Source organism: Acomys minous, assembly GCF_964271855.1.
Source record: "Acomys minous genome assembly, chromosome: 7".
NCBI lineage: Eukaryota > Metazoa > Chordata > Mammalia > Rodentia > Muridae > Acomys > Acomys minous.
Genome location: NC_140488.1, coordinates 81,818,348 through 81,838,347, shown reverse-complemented (window position 1 = coordinate 81,838,347; position 20,000 = coordinate 81,818,348). Strand labels below are relative to the sequence as shown.

The 20,000-nt window shown below is 38.9% G+C and overlaps 1 protein-coding gene across 5 annotated transcripts in view; it reads right to left on the bottom strand.

Annotated features, from left to right (window-relative positions):
- Window positions 1-20,000, bottom strand: part of POLA1 (DNA polymerase alpha 1, catalytic subunit) — a 308,989-nt gene that overhangs the window by 75,997 nt on the left and 212,992 nt on the right. The window contains exon 36 of one of the 5 annotated variants that reach the window (XM_084789338.1): window positions 9,641-9,713. The exons of the other annotated variants lie outside the window; for them this stretch is intronic. Coding sequence (XP_084645464.1) covers window positions 9,654-9,713 — 60 coding nt within the window. The 3' untranslated portion in view covers window positions 9,641-9,653. Of the gene's footprint in view, window positions 1-9,640; window positions 9,714-20,000 lie in introns of those variants that run through there. 5 annotated transcript variants of the gene reach the window in all.

Genomic DNA, 20,000 nt, shown 5'->3' with positions numbered 1-20,000 from the left:
GGAGTGCTGGATACGGGCATTCTTCAGGGCCCCTGGGTAGTTCAAGCGGGCAGCCTGAGATGAGAACTGCTGTGCTCTATATTGCCTGGATTTGAGATACTTTCAGAACCATGGACTTTGATTCTTTCCAACCTGGCTTGAGAAAAGGAATTTATGCTAAGTAAAGCAGCCTGAGACGTTTTCATTATAATCATTTTTGAAGAAGACGCTTGCTTATTCAAGCAAGTTATTTCAACATAAAGATGGGAGATACAGTTTTTGTCTCAAAAAATGCAGGGCAATGTTAAACTTCACTTTTAAACTAAATTTTATATATACATAAAAGTGTATAACACTTTGCAGAAAGTGAACATCTTTCTGTGACACAGTCCAGAGAACTAGAATAGCTCTTGGGTTTTGCCCATATATTTCTCAGTTTTACAACAGATTAGCCTTAAAAAATTGTATGTGTCTGGAATCAAACAGTTCATAACTCTTTTATGTTTTTCTTCCTCCACATCACGCCTGTGAGAGTTGATTCATCCCTGCTTATTTTGTTTAACTGTAGTTTTATTTTAATTGCTGTGAAACAGTCCACAATCAATTCTTCCATTCTATGTATAACAGGTATTGGAAGGTACCTTCTTTTGGGGGGAAGGGACTAAGAATGGCGATGCTGGGCTGAAGAGATGGCCCAGCAGTTAAAAGCACTGACTACTCTTCCAGAGGCTCTGAGTTCCATTATCAGCAACCACATGGTGACTCACAACCATGTATAATAGGATCTAATGCCCTCTTCTGGTGAGTAGGAAGAGAGAAGTGACTGCCATACAAGTTGTGCTCTGGTTTCCATACATGTGTCATTATCATGAAGCCTCCAATTTAAAAAAAATAAATGTAATAAAAATTAAAAGCCAAATGAAGGGGGATGGAAAGTACTTTATGTCTCCACGGTGGGTTTGCTCACTTTCTACTTGACAGACTTAGCTGCCTCTCCAAAACCCCATAGCTCACTCTGTCCCTCCCTCTGACCCATAGCTCATGGCCCATATAAGTCTTCACTGTATTATTAGCCCTTATGGCTCCTAAGATGTGAGCTTCTGAAGCCAGCTACCAGGTGTATTCCCCTTCTATTCTGCTGTTGCCTGCTTTGCAGCTGGTCTCCAATGACCATGAAAGGAAAAGACTCCCCACCTGTCCTGCACTGCTTATTCCCAGTTCAACGTATTGCTTAATGCTATAACAATAATAATCATTTGAATCCGCTTTAATGTTTCTTGGATGTATACCCACAGATCAAGGTATGTGTGGGATCCAAATATGGTTTAAAATGCAGTTATAGCACTTCACAGAAGTGGGCATAAATGATCACAAGGGTAGCCTTGAACAAAGTGCTTACTCACACTTCAGTTCCTTCATCTGTAAAATGGGCTAATAGCCTTACTCAGGAATGTTTAAAAGTAACAAGATATATACAGCAAGTACCCAGTACTTACTGGATATATGAATTAGACTGTCAATTTCTGGAAGGTTTAAATATAGACTCCAATAGTCCATGCCCACTATAAATGCCCCAGAAGGTTTTATCTAAAGAATCTTTAAACTCTAAATGTCCCCTTTCATGACTGCACTAAAAACTGTAGTTCATATAGTTCTACTGAGATTTGCCTTTAGAATCCGTCCAATTTGCACACAGCTTTCAGTTATCAGTCTTGACTAAAAAAAGGTTGAGATAAGCTTTCTTGTTTTCCTTGCCACTCAAATTAGTTTCCTATCCATTTTATTTGCAAAAATCTACGTTAACTTAGCTATTTTGCAAATATGGAACAACAGAGAATAAAAACATACTTATATGCCAACATTACTGTACTTCTTTGCAAAAGAAATTATTTCCATAGGCTACAGAAATAACTTATTTGGATTACTTCAATTAGTTCTAATACAAAACATTGCTGCCACTTCATTAATCAGCTGCTTGTGAGGGTTCCTTTTCTAAGAAGTCTTTTTGGTAATTTGATTAGAAAGAATGGCGGCACACATTATCATGATTCAGTATGTCCATCGAATAGACAATGTACAGCAAGTTCTTGGTTAACGACAGGCTTCAAAAAATACAGTAATTTCTTCATTTCAATATGCTATTTTTTGTAAAGATATTTTTTTTCAAAGTCTTTGGCAGTACACGTTGCTGAATAAGCATTAGGAAGTATTTCAGTGCTTTAAGAGGCATTTCTTTCCCTCTCCCCACAGACAACCCCCCCATGAATGATGCAGTAATTAAAACCTAATTATTATCTTCATTTTAAACAAAACCTAAAGTGAATACCAATTAATAACAACATACTAATGAGCATCTGCTGTGATGAAATTGAATATGAATGTGCTGCAAATTTCGGGTAATTTATTTATTTATTTTTTTAGGGAAGTGTCACTGGTCGCATTCGGCTGTTAGAAGATTATATAGAATGTACACCATTTTCTCTCAAGTCATTCTGTACATGGCAATTTCCATCTGAGAGACAGAGCTGGCTTCAATATCACAGATGTAAAAATAACCAAATATTGGCCATCGTGTCTTTACTAGGATGGATGACAATTCTAGGGCTTTCTCTTGTATTTACTGTCTTCTACTCAAAGGGTTTTCTTTTGCAATGTTTGGATTCTAGATTAACCTTATACATTTAAAAATATTTGAATCTGTCCTCTCTCTTACATGTAAAGATGTATCAGTAATACAGCAAAAATTTAAATATAAAGTTCAAATTGGAAGAAAACAAAGGATAGAAATTAAGATTCAAGTCATCACCTTGGTTTCCTAAATCAATTAAGATGGTATAAAACTTATTTGTGTTTAAGCTAGAACTACTGATGTAGTCAGTTGACATCAGATGTATCAATATGACAATAAGAAGTAACCTGTCAAGACAGAATGGGACTCTAGTAACACATTGGTCAGGCTAGCTTAGTGCTATTGAACTAGTTTCCATTTGTATGCCTCAGAGACTTTTCCAAATGCTTAGTTTTAAGTTTTATTTATTAAAATACATATTCAATAAAATTTTAATGGTATGTTCACATATGCTGTATATCAAATTTAAGACATTTGACTTCAACAATATTAACTAGCTTGCCCTCTGATGGAACTGCAAAAGATGCCATGAAGTTAAAACAGACATCTATATTGTTAAGAGTATCTTTTATCTGTCTTACAGATAACAGTTCTATATGAAATCTTATTTGGAATGTGGTTCCCTTGGTTGAGTAGTTTGTAGAATGTCTTTTTAGTTATAAGCTAGACAGGAAATTATAACTCGATTGTTTTCTTATTTGCAAAGAGACATTGGTCCATTCTTGGCACAACTGATCAAATATCTGCCTTTCATTAGGATACCAGAATTTCCTTTCCTACCTCCATCCACCAAAAAAATTGCAAAATTGACATCTAGAATGGTTTGGTCAGCTTTCCAGTATCTTTGATGAGTAAACCAAATTTACTTTGATAAGTAAATAGCAACAGTTCCTAAAATAAACATGCATAGCTACTAGAAATAAATTGGAATAAGATGAAAATATAAGCAATTACTCTGACTACCTACAAGTTAAGGTGAATTCTGGGTTAAGAAACATCTCAGAACAAGTTTGCTTCAGATGGTGCAATGGGACAAGGTGATCATTACTGATCTGAGATCTGGGATGATGAGGCTAGCATCATCCAAATGTTTATTTAACTAACTGATGGCACACCGAGCCCTGTTACAGATGTTAGGACTACATCAGAGAACCAGAAGGCAACAGTTTAAGACTGTATGACCTGAGCCGGGAGTGGTGGCATATACCATTAATCCCAGCATCCAGAAGGCAGAGGCAGGTGGAGGATCTCCATGAATTCAAAGTTAGGCTGGTCTACATAGTGAGTTCAAGGACAGCCAGGGCAACATACAGAGAGAGACCCTATCTTTTAAAAATGGATAGTATAAGTTTGAGTCCAGTGTGAGCGCATATTTTTATTGTCTTATCACATTCTCTTGTTTGCAAATGCCACACTACCTGCATAAAGGTCAGAGGACAGATTGGTAAAAGTCAGTTCTCTCTTTCTACCATGTGAAGCCTCGGTTCATCAGGCTTGATGGCAAGTGCCTTTATACAGTTTCACAGGTGCACTGTCTACAACACTGGATCAGAGTTAAATATATGTCTATTCACATTTTACCTGATGGCATTCTCTTCCTATACTATTTTGTTGTTATTTGAGACATGGTCTCACTTTATAGACCAGACTGGCTTAGGATATGCTACATGTAGGTCAGGCTTGAAATTCTTTATCAGCCTCTTGAAGAGTGGGGATTTACAGGTACACACAACCGCACTTAGCTTTTGTAACTTATGAATAGCATGCATTACCCTTATATCTTACCAGAATTATGCATGATTTGGTTCTGATACTATACTGAGAAGTTCCTGACGGCCATATTCATTTTAAATTCCTGATTCATAGTTCACCAACACGGCCAACAACGAAGTAAACTCAATTAACTAAGTAAATGACTCTTCAATTTACTTAGGATAAAAATTTTATGTTCCTTTAACTTATAGTATGTGATGCGTTACAATGCATTCAATCTTTATAACAACTAGGAAAAAAACAGAAGCAACTGGTGACATTATATGTTAACGATCCCAAATCTGACCAAGAACAGTGTAATTCTAGTCAATTTTGAAAATCTTTTTAAAAAATTGGTAGACTCAAAATGGGAATGACTATTCGTAGCTAGACTTAAGAAAGCCACAGCAGTAATTAAAACAACATGGTACTGGCTCAGCAATAGGCTGGTTGATTAATGGACCCAGAATCAAAGACCCAGAAATGAATCCACATACATATAGTCACTTGATTTTTGACAAAGAAGCCAAATCCATTCAATGGAAAAAGGATAGCATCTTCAACAAATGGTGCTGGTCTAACTGGATGTCTACATGTAGAAAAATACAATTAGACTCATATTTGTCACCATGCACAAAACTCAAGTCCAAGTGGATTAAAGACCTCAACATAAAACCAGAGAAACTAAATCGGTTAGAAAAAAAAAGTGGGGAAAAGCCTGGAACACATTGGCACAGGAGACAACTTCCTGAACAGAACACCAACAGCCCAGGCCTTAAGGTCAACAATTAATAAATGGGACCTCATGAGGCTGAGAAGCTTCTGTAAGGCAGGAGACACTGTCAAGAGAACAAAGCGACAGCCTACAGACTGGGAAAAGATCTTCACCAACCTTACATCTGACAAAGGTCTAATATCCAAAATATATAAAGAACTCAAGAAATTAAACACCACCAAACCAAATAACCCAATAGAGAAATGAGGCTCAGAACTAAACAGAGAATTTTCAACAGAGGAATATCAGATGGCAGAGAAACACTTAAAGAAATGCTCAACGTCTTTAGTAAAAATGACTCTGAGATTCCATCTTACAACCATCAGAATAGCTAAGATAAAAAATTCAAGTGACAGCGCATGCTGGCAACGATGTGGAGAAAGAGGAAGACTCCTTCATTGCTGGTGGGAATGCAAACTTGTATAACCACTTTGGAAATCTATCTGACGCTTTCTCAGAAAAATGGGAATAGGGCTTCCTCAACACCCAGCTTTTCTACTCTTTTGTATATACCCAGAAGATGCTCCACCACACAACAAGGACATATGCTCAACCATGTTCATAATAGTCAGAACGTGGAAACAGCCTAAATGCCCCTCAGTTGAAGAATGGTAAATAAACTGTGGTACATTTACACCATGGAATACCACTCAGCTATTTTGGGTTTTTTGTTTTTTTGTTTTTTGTTTTTTTTCGAGACGGGGTCTCTCTGTGTAGCCTTGGCTGTCCTGGACTCACTTTGTAGACCAGGCTGGCCTCGAACTCACAGTGATCCACCTGCCTCTGCCTCCCAAGTGCTGGGATTAAAGGCGTGCGCCACCACGCCCGGCTTACTCAGCTATTAAAAATAAGGAAATCCTGAAATTTGTGGACAAATGGATGGAACTATAAATGATCATACTGAGTGAGTTAACCCAGAAGCAGAAAGACTCACATGGTATATATTCACTTATAAATGGGCACTAGCCCAAAAGGCATGTCCCATGAAAGTCTTCACTTAACAGGAGATTGGGATAGATGTGAGGGCATCCTATTGGGACTCTAGGTAAGAGAAATATAGGAGAATGGGGACATAGAAGGATCCAGAGAGTCCTAGAAACCTACAAGAAGAACATCATGATGGGTGGATCTGGGCCCAATTGTGGGAGGGGCCTTCTGCTCAAACTATTGCACTAACCAAGGACAATACAAACAGTAAGCATCGAACCTCTACTCTGATCTAGCCAATGGACAGGACATTCTCCATAGTTACGTGGAGAGTGGGGACTGACTTTGACATAAACTCTGGTGCCTCATATTTGACCATTTCCCCTGGTGGGAGGAAGTGGGGAGGCCTGGTGGCACTTAGAGAAAGAATAAGTAGGCTACCAAGATGAGACTTATAGCATATGATCACATAGTGGGGGAGGAGGTCCTCCTTGCTCACGGACATAGGTGAGGAGAGTAGGGGGAAAGCTGGAGGGAGGGAGGAATGGGAAGATACAAGTGATGGGATAACAATTGAGATGTAATCTCAATAAATTAATTTAAAAAAAGAAAGCCACAGCATTTTATGGCCAAATAGAATCTCATACCTTGGCACAAGATGTGGGTCTAGTTTGGATGAGATAAAGTCCATATATAAATATAATTTAAAGTCAACAGGAATTTTCCAATGCTTTATATTTATTAATCCATACTATGTTAAAAGGACTTAAAGAAGTTTAGGATGACAAGATAGTATTTTATTCATGCAATTCTAACTACTAGTCATTTTCCCAATTAGCTAGTTTTTTTTTGTGGCCAGTTTTCTATCTGAAATACTTGGTTTGTTGCCAGAGGCCATGTATCAATCTGTACCCAGTACCCTCCTTCAAGCAGAAAGGATTATGACGCCACATTCAGAGCACAGCCAGTTTAATCATTAGACTACAAAAGAGACTACTGTCTTGGGGCTTGAGGCAGAGGCTGGATGAGAAACTGACCATACCAAGTAGAAGAAAAACTTTCCAATGTGTACCATTACACACTGGAAACTCAATCTCTAATTCTCCTATTTAACCTTGCAAGTTCTGTTTATATTAATTCTCAAAGGCACCTCTAAAATTTTTGCCTCAAAAGTGCATACAGCAGTGTATGACTGTAATCCCAAAAGGATGGCAAGCTCAAGGCTACATATTAAGACAACTATTAAAAAATAAAAGCATGGGCCAGCAATGTTGTCCTTTGCTGGAATAGCAAAGTTGTCCTTTGACCTCCACATGCATGACAGAGATGTGAGCCTAAGCTCCACAGATAAATAAAAAAAAATGGAAAATATGGTTCTAATATATTATATAACATGAAAATGTTATAGCTGAACATATTACAAATAGCCAATATATGCTAATAAAACATATTAAAAATGAATAAATAAAAACAAAAGAAATTCTACTGATTGGAGAGAAGAATTTGCGCTCCCTGAAGTAAACTTTACTAACTGAACACGTTAGTCTTTAAGTATATACTTGAAAATGTTTTCATTTGGATTTAGAAATTGCTATAAGAACATCAAGTGGCTTTGCTTTTGTTGATTTTACAAATGAAAATACAGAGGCTTCTAGAGGCCAAGTAGACTCTCATTTGGAAATATAAGTGGGCGTGGGAACAGTCCCAAGGCCCTGTTATGAGGGGTGATTAATATTAGGAAATGCTCAATGCAGCACCTGCAACATAGCAAATGCTAAGCTATAAACACTTACTCTTGGGAAGTTTCCTGAAATAAACCAAACTGGCACTTACAAGACTCTTTAAAAATTTGGCAAACTTTTTATGTAGGAGCCAAAATCAAATAGAATAAGTCAACAATGCTGCAAGCAAATGTTGACAAAAGATGGTGGTTGAGACTTCATTACCAGTTAAGGCAAGGAAATAATCTGACATAACTTTTATTTCTCCTACAGGCTACATCTGGACAAAAAAAAAATACTTCTTAGCTCTTAGTTTCTTCACATTTTGTCAGCCCTGTTACTATACTGTAGTATAGTCAAGGATAGGGATTTAATCATAAACACAAACTCAGGATTCTCAAAGACTCTGGCACAGAGAGACTAAGGATGCTAAGGGCATACAATGTTTAAGAAAAAAAAGTAAGGGTTAAACTAAGCCAAGGCATTCCATACTAGTTAACACAAGCATGTGCGCTACGGCAGGGCTAAGTGTGGTTACTAACATCTCAAACTGTGCCAGATTGAGTTTGAATCTCACCTCTGATGTTTACTAGGTATGTGATCCTCAGCAAGTTAAAATTCCTGCCTTCTGTGTTCTCCTAATCCAACAGTAAGATAGTTCTCCCGGGCAGACTAAGTTCTTTGTTTTTGGTTTTGGTTTTGTAGCCTTGGCTGTCCTGAACTCACTTTGTAGACCAGGCTGGCCTCGAACTCATAGCAATCTACCTGCCTCTGCCTCTGCCTCCCGAGTGCTGGGATTAACGGCGTGCATCACCACCGCCAGGCTCAGACTAAATTCTTAATTCCAGCCTCAACAGACTAAGATCTCCCCCCACTGTTAAAAGTTCTGATTTCTTAGTAGGCTACACTTTGCCTGCTCTTGGGATTCTTTTCCTCCTACTAGGTTGCCTTGTGCAGCCTCGATATGAGGGTCTTTGTCTTGTCCTTTGTGTTTGGTTGTTGTTTCTTGGAGGCCTGCTCTTTTCTGAAGGGAAACAGAGGAGTAGTGGATCTAAGGAAGAGGGAAGGTGGGAGCAAGCGGAAGGAGTGGAGGGGGGCTGTGGTAAGGGCGTATTCTATGAGAGAAGAATATTTTAAAAACAAAAGACAAAAGTGTCCTGCCTCTTCTGCACTTTCCCTGGTTGGAATTAGGTACTGACAAAGCACAATAGCAGAGTGTGAATCTGAGTTCTAGAAGACTGCTTTCTCGCAAAACGTATCTCACTTGACGGCCTTGCATATTAGTCATTACCCTCTTGAATATACGGACTGGGGCATTTGATAATTCCAAGACATAATTCATATTTGCTTTCCCCTTTCTGCCTTAGGACACTTCATTGCTTTGTCCATTTTCTTCCAGAAAAGTAGAAAAATCAATAGTCCTTGTTTCCTTAAAACATTATAGCACTGGCATTTACTAATTATTCAGTAAGTACTATCACAATGCTGAAAAAAGAAAGCAGGAGAAATGTTGCTGTTAGTGAGTGTAAAAATGTTTTAAAGAGGCTAGGAATGAAACACAATCATAAAGCAGGTGCTTAGTATGCCCAAGAGGCTGGGTTCACTTTCCAGCATTAAGAAGTTGCGCTGGGCAAGAGGTCCAAATACCAGGTTTAAAGCTGGGTTCTCACCTGTGAATGTCATTTGTTAGGGTAAGTGACTGCTAAACCTTTTTAAAAAGTACCTTCCCCCATTTTTGAGGATGAACATTAATAAAACAGCATCGTAAGTAAAACAGATAAAAGCAAAAATACTCCAGAGATGCCTTCCAATAGGGTCTGGAGTCTCATCCAGAGAAAGTTGCTTCAACCCCCTCACCTCCTGTTTTGTGTTAGGAGAGAGACTCTTGTTTACAGTCCAGGCTGGCCTCAAACTCATGAACCACTTGCCTCTGCAACATAAATGTGATTTTGTGATTATGTGATACCATGTCCAGCCACTCACTTTCAATGTTAGTATAGATACCATGGAATGGAATCAGATGTCCTGACTATTTCTATCATCTCAGAACTTGGAAGGCGGAGCAGGAGAATCAGAAGTTAAATGTCATCACTCATTCATTACAACAGCAAGTCAGAAATGACACCCTGTCACTAAGAAAACAAAATGAAAAAAAAAGCTAATAATCAATAAATGCTACAGAGTACATAAAGGATGCTCTCTAAACAGGCCAGTTAACTTTGTGAATAAATGGGAAGGGTGAATTGCTACATCATCAGCTGAAGGCTAGGATAGAAATTTGCTATGCCCAATATGAAATGATGTACGATTACAACCCTTATGAAATTAAATGAAAAGAAAACATCTTTACGGCAATATTGCTCTTCTTTAGAGCTAGCATAGGTGGGTAGAGCAGGAGCTGTTGGCGGCAGTTTGAACCTTCAGTCATCTGCAAGGCCGTAGGAGGTCCCACCCACTGATATGACTCCACTGTAATCTATTTCACCTTGCGCAGATACACTGTTTAACATTTGTGAATGTAAAATAACCTTAACCAGTAATTTTCAACCAGGAGAACAAAAGCAACTTGATTGAAACTAATTTACATTTTCAATTATTATTACAAAAATTTAGAAACTCTGCTCTTTTTATGTGGTCTGTTTGTTTTGAAATGATCACCCTTAACCAATGAGAAGGAATGTTTGAAAGGCTTTCAGAGTCCTGGCTACTGTGATATAAACAAATCAGGATGTAAACTCCCTTGTTACCTACGATATTAACCATGCTCCATCTCAATAAATAAGAGAGGAGTAGGGATGATAAAAACAGGTGCTCAGATTACACACAAGAATGCAGAGCTTCACAAGCATCATGATTGACAAAACCCACACGGATCCAACATTCTAGACTTCCCTGTGCCTCACACTGAGTTTAAAGCTTTCCGTTCTTATCTGAATGTTTAGAACTTGCCTGAGTGGGCTAATCCCATGTAGTCCAACTCTATTCCATCCATTTTTTCCAAGCAAGGCTTTGGAAAGACCATTTTGTTATGGGGGAGCACAGAGCTTTATGAATGAGAGTATTTTGTTTACTGGAAGATATTTTTCACAGTTAGACACTTTCTTTTTGGGGTAGACTTCTGGACAAAAAGCCGAGAAGGGGCAAGCAGTGTAACATCTACTGAAGTATACCTTGTTTTTAGTGTGGCATCTCTGGAACATCTCTCAGGGAACCTCAATACTAGAAGCTTAATTCATCCCACTTAATGAGAATAAAAAGAGAACACCTTTTGCTCCTTGTCTCCATAGAATCAAAAGCTCAATTTTATCTTATCATAAGGAAGCTTGATTTTCTTTCATCTTAAATCACTGCTCTGTAGAACTGACTAAACAGGGTACATAAGTTCAATTATTGTTAATACTCAACCCTCACCACAACCAAACCACAAAACAGTTCCACCAACCCCCAGACTGCATCCTGCAACTCCTTTGTAGTCACACCATTCTCTAACCCGTAACAACCACTACTCCACTGGCCCTGTGAATGAATTTTCCCTAGGGTTGTCTCTTAAGTGTGAAGTTTTGAGCAGCACTCTACCATACACGCAGTGGAAACATTCAGCCAGCAGACCAGGTTCAAAGCCTTTGTCGCCATGTTATCATTGCGACCTGGGGGCAAGGGGGCCATCATCCAGTCAAGCTCTTCATTGTCCCGTGTAGAGAAACAGGGCCATTTCTGTGCTTTTAAACCTTATCACTGCATCCAGAGACCTTGGCACCATCCCTGCTTCTGTGCTCAAGAAGCTGCTAATAGCGCCTAGTATTGAAAACTGCTACACTTCATCCAGGGGCTGCAATGCCACCCTTGGTAACTATGCCAAAGTTACCTTGGATGCCATCTCAAAGACCCACAGGTACCCCTAACCTTTGAAAAGACACCATGTTCACCTAGCCTCCATAACAGGAGTTCACAGACTTATCTTGTAAAACCAGGGCAACCTCTGGCATTGTTCCTCAGGTGCCATTCAGCTTGGGTTTTGTGTTTTGTGTTTTTGTTTTGAGACAACATTCTTCACTGAATCTGGGGTTCACCATGCAGATAAGGTTGACCAAGGGTCCACCTACCTCTGTCTTCTAGTACAAGGATTACAAATGGGTGTCACCAGACCCGGCTTTTGAAATGCAGTTTCTCAGAACTGAACTAGTGTCCTTTTGCTTGCAACACTAGCACTGCAAAGACTGGACTATCTCACCTGCTGATACAGAGGTTTTATGTAGAAAAGATATAATTAAGTGTGTTGAAAAAATATTTTAAAGGCTATATTTGGGCTAGCTTTTCAGAAACTATAAATTCAAAATAATGAACATCTCTGCCAGTGAGCTCCTTAGAGACAACAGGAAGTGTTCCGAGTGTGAGTTGTGCTTTTGGCTGCCTGGCCTTTGTCTCGATGAATCTGTATGCACTACTGCCATCCAGCTTCATGTGGTTCCCTTGTCTATGTTTTTACCCAGGAAGTCATCAAGGCATCAAGAACTGTAACATCAGTCAAGGTGTGGCTACTGGGATGCTTTTGTTCACTTTTCCTAAGGCTTTTATGAGTTAGCTCAGGAAGAATTCTCTGTTAAGCAATAAAGATTGTATGCTTCCCACTGAACTTTACTGCCAAGTGACACACTAGCTAGACTTGGATTTTCTAGAAAATCTTCAGTTAGGAACTGGGACAAAAATATTACAGCAACTTTCTGACCACTATCAACTTTAATTTCCATTGAGGCTGTGATGTGGAGACACTGCATCTGTACCTTAAAGTCTGAGTTTACCTGCAGGTTCTTGGATCAAAAGCTGCATCTGGCCTTGCCCTTGCAAAGTGCTGGTTTAGGGAACCAGCTTGATTAAAAGAGAAATTTTTTTAAAAAGCAAAAGTTTTTTTCCTTCTTCCTTTCTTCCCCCTTTTTTTTCCTTCTTCTTTTTGAGACAGGGTCTCTGGCCTCTACCTCTTGATTGCTGGAATTAAAGATGTGCAACACACAATGCCTGGCTTTTCTTTGTTTGAGACAGGGTCTGATATAGCTAAAGTGGGTCTCACATTTAGAAGGTAGCCGACCTAGAATTGCCAGCATTCCTCCAGTCTCAGTCTCCTGAAGGCTAGCTAGGACAACAAGGAAGAGCTAGTGTCTGGCTGGATGAGTTTGTTTCATATTTTCTTCCTCAGTATAGGTGTCTCACACTTTGCCAATTCTACACTAACTTGATTATGGTAGCATTATTTTAACTATTCAAGTTGTGTATTGATGCTCCTAACTTTCTTTTAGCTTTGTTCCTTCAAGGCTTTAAATAGATGTTAATACCAGACTATACGTTTCAGAAAAATGTGCTTTTTAAAGGAACTGGTTCATTATCCCTAAGTCCTCAAATATGTGACATTCTCTTAAAGTCAGAGTCTAGCACTACCAATACTTTTATTGACTTTTTATGCCTACAAGTCTTATTAAAGACTTACCATTATTGCCTTTTTAAATAGTCAAACTTCAGTTTCACTAATTTTCTGCATTTATTTTATTTTTTATATTTGTTTTATTTTTATTTCATGTGTATTGGTGATTTGCCTGCATGTATGTCTGTGTGAGGGTGTTGAATCCCACAGAACTAGAGATAGACAGTTGTGAGCTGCCATGTAGGTGCTGGGAATTGAACCCAGGTCCTCTAGAAGAGCAGCCAGTACTCTCAACTATTGAAACATTTCTCGAGGCCCCGTATTCTGTTTTCAGTTCCACTGATTTAGCCTTTCTTGTTCTACCAATTTCCTTCTGCTTGCTTTGGCTTTACTTTGCTTTTCTTTTTCTGTTTTTAAGATAGATACTCAGACATTCTCTTTTCTAATAAGAATAACCAATACTATCACCCATTTTTTTAAAGATTTATTTATTATTATGTATAGGTGCTCTGTATGTATGTATTCCTGCAGGCCAGAAGAGGGCGCCAAATCACATTATAGATGGTTGTGAGCCACCATGCAGTTGCTGGGAATTGAACTCAGGACCTCTGGAAGACTGCCAGTGCTCTTAACCCGCTAAGCCATCTCTCCAGCCCATATCACCCATTCTTTACACATTACTATACTAGCTTACTTTTTTTTGTTGTTGTTGTTCATTGTGTATGTCCTTGGGGAATAAGGTCTTCTATAAGCCATACCTTATTATCTCTACTTCATTGATTTTGTTCTATTCCTCTATAGTTAAATTTATTTTTAAGAATGTAATTTGTAGGCTGGGCGTGGGGCACACACCTTTAATCCCAGCATTAGGGAGACACAGGCAGGTGGATCACTGTGAGTTCAAGGCCACCCTGGTCCACAAAGGTAGTCCAGGACAGCCAAGGTGACACAGAGAAACTCTGTCTTGAAAAACCAAAAATCAAACAAAAAACCCACAAACAAACAAAAAAAACCAAGAATGTTAAGTTGTAACATCAATTCTTTAAGTTTATTAGTTTGGTTTGTGACCAAAAATATGATGTCTTGTTGACTGTTCCCTGTGTACTTGAAAAGAATGGGGCTAGTATCATTGTTGGGTGCTCTATAAATATCAGCTACACCCAAATGGTTATCACTTCTTTTATATGCTTGCTGATTTTATGCCTAATGTTTCTCTCATTATAGAAGCAATGTCACACTTGCCAAGTATAATTGTGGATTATCTCTCCTTTCAGTTCTGCCTGTTTTCATTTCTGGGATTCTGAAACTGTGCTGTTAGGCAGATAAATATTTAAATTACGAGGTCTTCTGTTATTATGTAATATTCTACTTTATCCCTAGTCATTTTCTTTGCTCTGAAGTCTAAATTTTATGCTATTAACTTATACGCTATTTCATTAATGTTTAAAAAATATAGCTTTGGCATTTTCTCATTTTTGTTTTTTTCTCTTCAGCTGGCCTAGAACTTATGATCCCACTTGCCTCTGCTTCATCAGAGCTGGCATTATTGGGTGAAAGCCACCATGTCTGGCTGTCCTTTTCTACTATTAAACCATATGCATCATATGTGAAGTGAATTTCTTTACCCATTATAACTGACATTTATTTGCACAGTTTAAGAATTTAAATGTAAGCAAGATGACATCAAGATAAGAATTACGTATCATATCTTCTTGGTAATGGAATCCATATTATCTATAATTCACTGTTTCTTTTATAAAATTCTTTTTATTGGTTCTTTGTGAATTTTACATCATGCACCAATTCCCTCCACACTTGCAAACTCCCTATGACAAAAGAGAAAGGGGAAAACCAAAATGACAAAAGTCCAATGTACATACTTAGTATAGAAACTTTATAACCAAGTGGAATTTAAATGTCCATATAGTGTCCCTTTCCTCACACTCCGTGTTGTATTTGCCTTATAAATTACAGCCATGTTCAATAAAAACCTTATTAGACAGTCCTATAGTTTGTGTTTTCATCTGTAAGATAACATTTCACAGAATTCAAGAAGAAAATTTAGTGCCATTAGCACTTCTGGCCCTGTTTCTTCATTTTCACATTCCAAGTTTCCTTCACTGTTCACTTTTATTCTCTCTGAATAGCAATTCCCAGATTCTTTTTTTCCCCACACAGATTTGATGGCAGTGAACTCTGACTCATGTGAAAATTTCTTTCATCCAAAAAAATACTTAGATATAGAAATATTTCTATACAAATTTCTTGGATATAGAAATATGAGATGACAATGTTTTTAGCATTTCAAAAATATTGCCCAAATTCTTATGCCTTGTGATTTCTGACAAGAAATATATCATCCGACTAATTTTCTGTGGCAAGGTTTTCCCCCCTTTCTGGCTGCTCTTAAGATAGTTCTTGTCTTAGTTTTAACAAGTGATTAGGATATGTCTGATAGTGGGTTTTCTTGGGTTTGCATCCAGAGTACTTCCTAGGTAAGGGCTTGACTACTGAACTCTATACCCAGATCTCACTGAACTTTTTAAACTGTTAAGCTTATATCTTATGCCAGATTTGAGAAATTTCCAGATGCAACTTTTTACATTCTCTCAACCCTGTGCTTGTCCTCTTCTTTGGGACTACAATGATATGAATGTGGAGTGAAAATTTTAGAGTTTTGGTGTCCTTAAAAAAAAGAAAAAACAACCATAAAAATACTGTAAGAATATGGTTTTGTTTTAATCCCAGGTGTGAGGATCTGGGGCTGCTTTGCAGCAGCTGACTATGATTTGCCTCATGCTCTAGCAGGGCTGTGGTTTTGCCAGCTGCAGACAGTCTCTGCAATTGTGTGACATTTGGAATTTTGGGCACTTTTCAGAGGGCCCCAAGAGAATATGTTGAGCAGTTGGGTTTTGTTGATTGCAGTTTGTTAAGTAGTTGTGCTCAAAGAGGCGGGGGGGGGGGGAGAAGACAAGAAGAAATTAGCTATCCTGACAGTGAAGATCAAACTGTCCCTAGGAGCTCAACACCACAAGTCAGCAGAAAGCAGTCTAAGGATAATGCCACTATTGTTCTGACCCCTGACTTTATGCAGGAATCTCATTCCTTTCCTCTCCATCCTTTTTTTCTCTCGTATCTAGTGTTAGGGGGTTGAAAGGGTGGAAGAAAGAGAAACCCACAAAGTAAAAAAGTTCCATTACATGAATGCTGATTTTTTGCTACTGTCTCACAGGTCTCTGAGCCTCTGTTATTTTTTTTTTCCCTCCCTGGTCTGTCTCCTGCCAATCTCCTCCATATTGGATAATTTTTATTTATCTACCTACAAGTTCATGGACTTTCTACTTTCATTTCCATTCTACCACTGAAGTCATCTGGTGAGTCCTTTGTTGTTATCCCTATTCTAATGCATTTTCCGGCTCTTCTATATCTTCTACTTCTTTGCTGAGACTTTCTATTTTCCATTCATTACAAAAGTGTTCATCATTACTTGTTCAAACACGTGTGAAATAGTTGGAGTTTTTGTCTTACAGAAATTCCTGGTAATTCTTCTTTTCCCTTTTTCCTCCTTTCCCATCACCCCCCTCCCTCTTTCCTTTTCACATAAGCTAAACACATATAAAAACACAAAGCTGCCTTCACAGGCTGGTATTTTCAGTTTCAGCAGATCAACTTCACTAGCACTGGTCCGTGAGTTCTATCTTTCTGCAGCACTGATACTAATTCAATTGTTAAAACTTTTGGAGAAACACCAGGGATGTAGCTCTGTGGTAGAGTACATGCTCAGCATACTGAAGTCCTTGGATTCAATCCCATCACCAGAAAATAACAATCTCAAGAAAAGAGCCAGTGCAGTGTTTTTGTTTTGGATGCTCCAGGTGTGTGTGCTGCCTTAATAGCTTACTGGAGTTCTGAGTGATGGTCTTTATTTCTGTTCTCACGCTTTTGATATGCTGATTAGAACAACATTGTTTTCCCTCAGGAGTTTGTTCACGAGCAATTCTATGGGGCCATTTCCCCAGAGGTATTCTGTGATCCCCCCTGGTATCACTACTACAGTCTCACATCTTCACTTTGTTGTTGTTTTTTGACACAGGGTTTTGCTGTGTAGCCCTGACTGTCCTGGATTTGCTCTGAAGACCAGGCTGGCCTTGAACTCTACAGAGATCTGCCTGACTCTGCCTTCCAAGTGCTGGGACTAATGGCATGTGCTACACTACACCTGGCTCTCTCCTCTTCGTTTATACTTTATTTTGTTGTTGTTGTTGTTGCTATTGTTGTTGTTTGTTTGTTGTTTCTGACAGTGTATGGTTATGTAGTCCAACTTAACATTAAACTTATAATTTTCCGGGCTGGGGAGATGGCTCAGTGGTTAAGAGTGTTTATTCTTGCAGAGGGCCTGGGTTTAGTTCTCAGCACCCACATAGTGGCTTATAACCTTCTCCAGTTCCTGTGGATCCAATTCCCTCTTTTGATGTATACATGCACCAGGCATGCATATGGTGCATATACATACTGAAGGCAAACCATGCATACACATGGAAAGAAGTGAATCTAAGAAAAAAACTTGTAATCTTGCCACAAGACTCTTGAGTGCTAGGATGACAAGCATGCACCATATTCAGTTCCTTGGTACCTCTTAATTCAGTCCTCCACCAGACAGCTGCGTCTGTAGTCACCCAAGCCTATCATGTACTTCCGAGAGTGTACTCTAATCAGAACCAGTGCATTGGACAAAGGAAGCAATCTCTCAGAGTTCCAGCTCCCACTGACTCCCATTCCAGTTTCTCCTTGCCACTTAGAGACTGAGGCATGGGAGAAATCTCCTGAGGGACTTCTACATTGTCTCTGGGTGACAGGAACTCCCTTGGCTTCTGGAGCCCTCTCACCGGGTGCTCAAACCTGGTTCTCGGCTATGCCTCATTCTGCGTGACAATGACAAATATACTTCTCACTTGCTAGTACTTGAAGTCTGGTCTTTGTCTCTAGTCTTGCCATTTATTTTTCAGGGACTTCATGTTACTGCTTCATACATTTTTATAAGGTTTCAATAGTTGCTTTCAACTGAAGAATCTAGAAGGAACATTATTATTCTTTTACCTAGAACTGAAATGCTGGTAAAATCTGATTGTCAAGAGTTGTTATCTTCTCCAATCCATATTCACAATTTTAAAAATCTGGATCAAAATTCTTATTTTTTAGTAAGTCAGACCACATTAATTCTATTTTATCATGTCTCACTGGTACTAATTCTGTAATCTATTTATTACTTTTAAAGAATCACAGTCATACTTGAAACATGTGTCTTCTACAGAAAGGCAGAACCCAGGACTTAAACTCCACCTAAGACCAGCATCTCTCCTTCCTGTCTCTTGCTAGGAGGGGGTCTTTTAAGACAGGGTCTTGAGTAGCCTCCAACCCTCCATATAGTCTCAGAAAGCCTTGCACTCTCTGTCCTCTTGCCTCCACCTTCTAAATGTAAGAAATTACAGGCATGTGCTGACGTGCCCAGCTTCCAACATTTTCCTAATTTCAAGATTTGCCTTAAAAGGCTTTATTTTAGAACCTTTTGCCTAACCTATCAACTAGAGTGTGATACCTAATCAGGCCACAGATTAGTTTGTTCTAAGTACTCTATTTTAACGTACTGCTTCAAAGTAAAAGGGAATGTCACCTTCCCCTAACACTGGTCTCCCTAACACTACAAGTACCTACTAAATCAACCTCATAGGGAAGTAACAGGGACCAGACCCTACAGCTTCCATGCAGAGGCACACAGAAGGGATCTGCCTTCTCTTCATTATGCGTTTATATCTTACTGATCAAACCAGTCTAGCTTGTATTTTACTTTTCTATGTAATGCTCTCTCATTTTCAACTACTTACATGGAAGTCTATGTGAAAAATTATATAACTGTTGTTAATTATTTCCTACCATACCTTCAAGACACACCTGCAGATGGATGAACATGGACACATCCCACAAAAAGGCTCATTCTCTATGTGATTATGATGTCTCTCAAGGATCTGCCCATGTACACCTAGGTGGTATGTGTGCATTTGCTTATGGGAGTTATCTCTGGTCCAGAAAATTTCCTGTTGACTCAGCTGAAAGTCAAGCATAACTCACAGTTCTCCAAAAGTATGAAAAAAACCAAACACACTACTATGTCCTGTATGGCACACAAGAAGAACCTGCTATAAAGCAGAAGTCCCAAATTCAAAATCATTAGACTGCAAACTTTAAGCTCTTCTATAGATTTAATACAAGAGAAAATTAGTCAAATGGCTAATCCTACTAGCGTTAACTTAAAGATGCATCTTGAACTGAACAACTTTCCATACACGTCCCTGCTAACCCTTGAGCCAAGCAGAAACTACTTTCCTCATCTGTCCTAGAATTATGAGTCAAAGGCCTTAACCTGTATCAGAGGGTCCTCCATGATAGTCTCAACACCCTGCTCCATCTCTCTCACTATACCGTTTAATACTTTCCCCATTAGTCACTCATCTAGTACCACATGGTCTCCTTGTTACTTCTTAAATGGGCCAGATATCCAGTACCTCAGACCCTTCCTGACTCCCTGTGCGCCAGGCCCCTTACACTAGGCTCTTCCTCCATATATCTTCTCTCCTTATTGTCTCACTCTTCAGGTCTGGTCTCTACTCAATACAAAATTGTTTCAACAACTTCCTAACATGCACCCCCCCACACACACACATTATCAACCCTTCTCCTCCTCACACAGCTGCATTCTTCTCCACTGTACTTTGTCACCACCTGCCATGTCATTTGATTATTATTTAT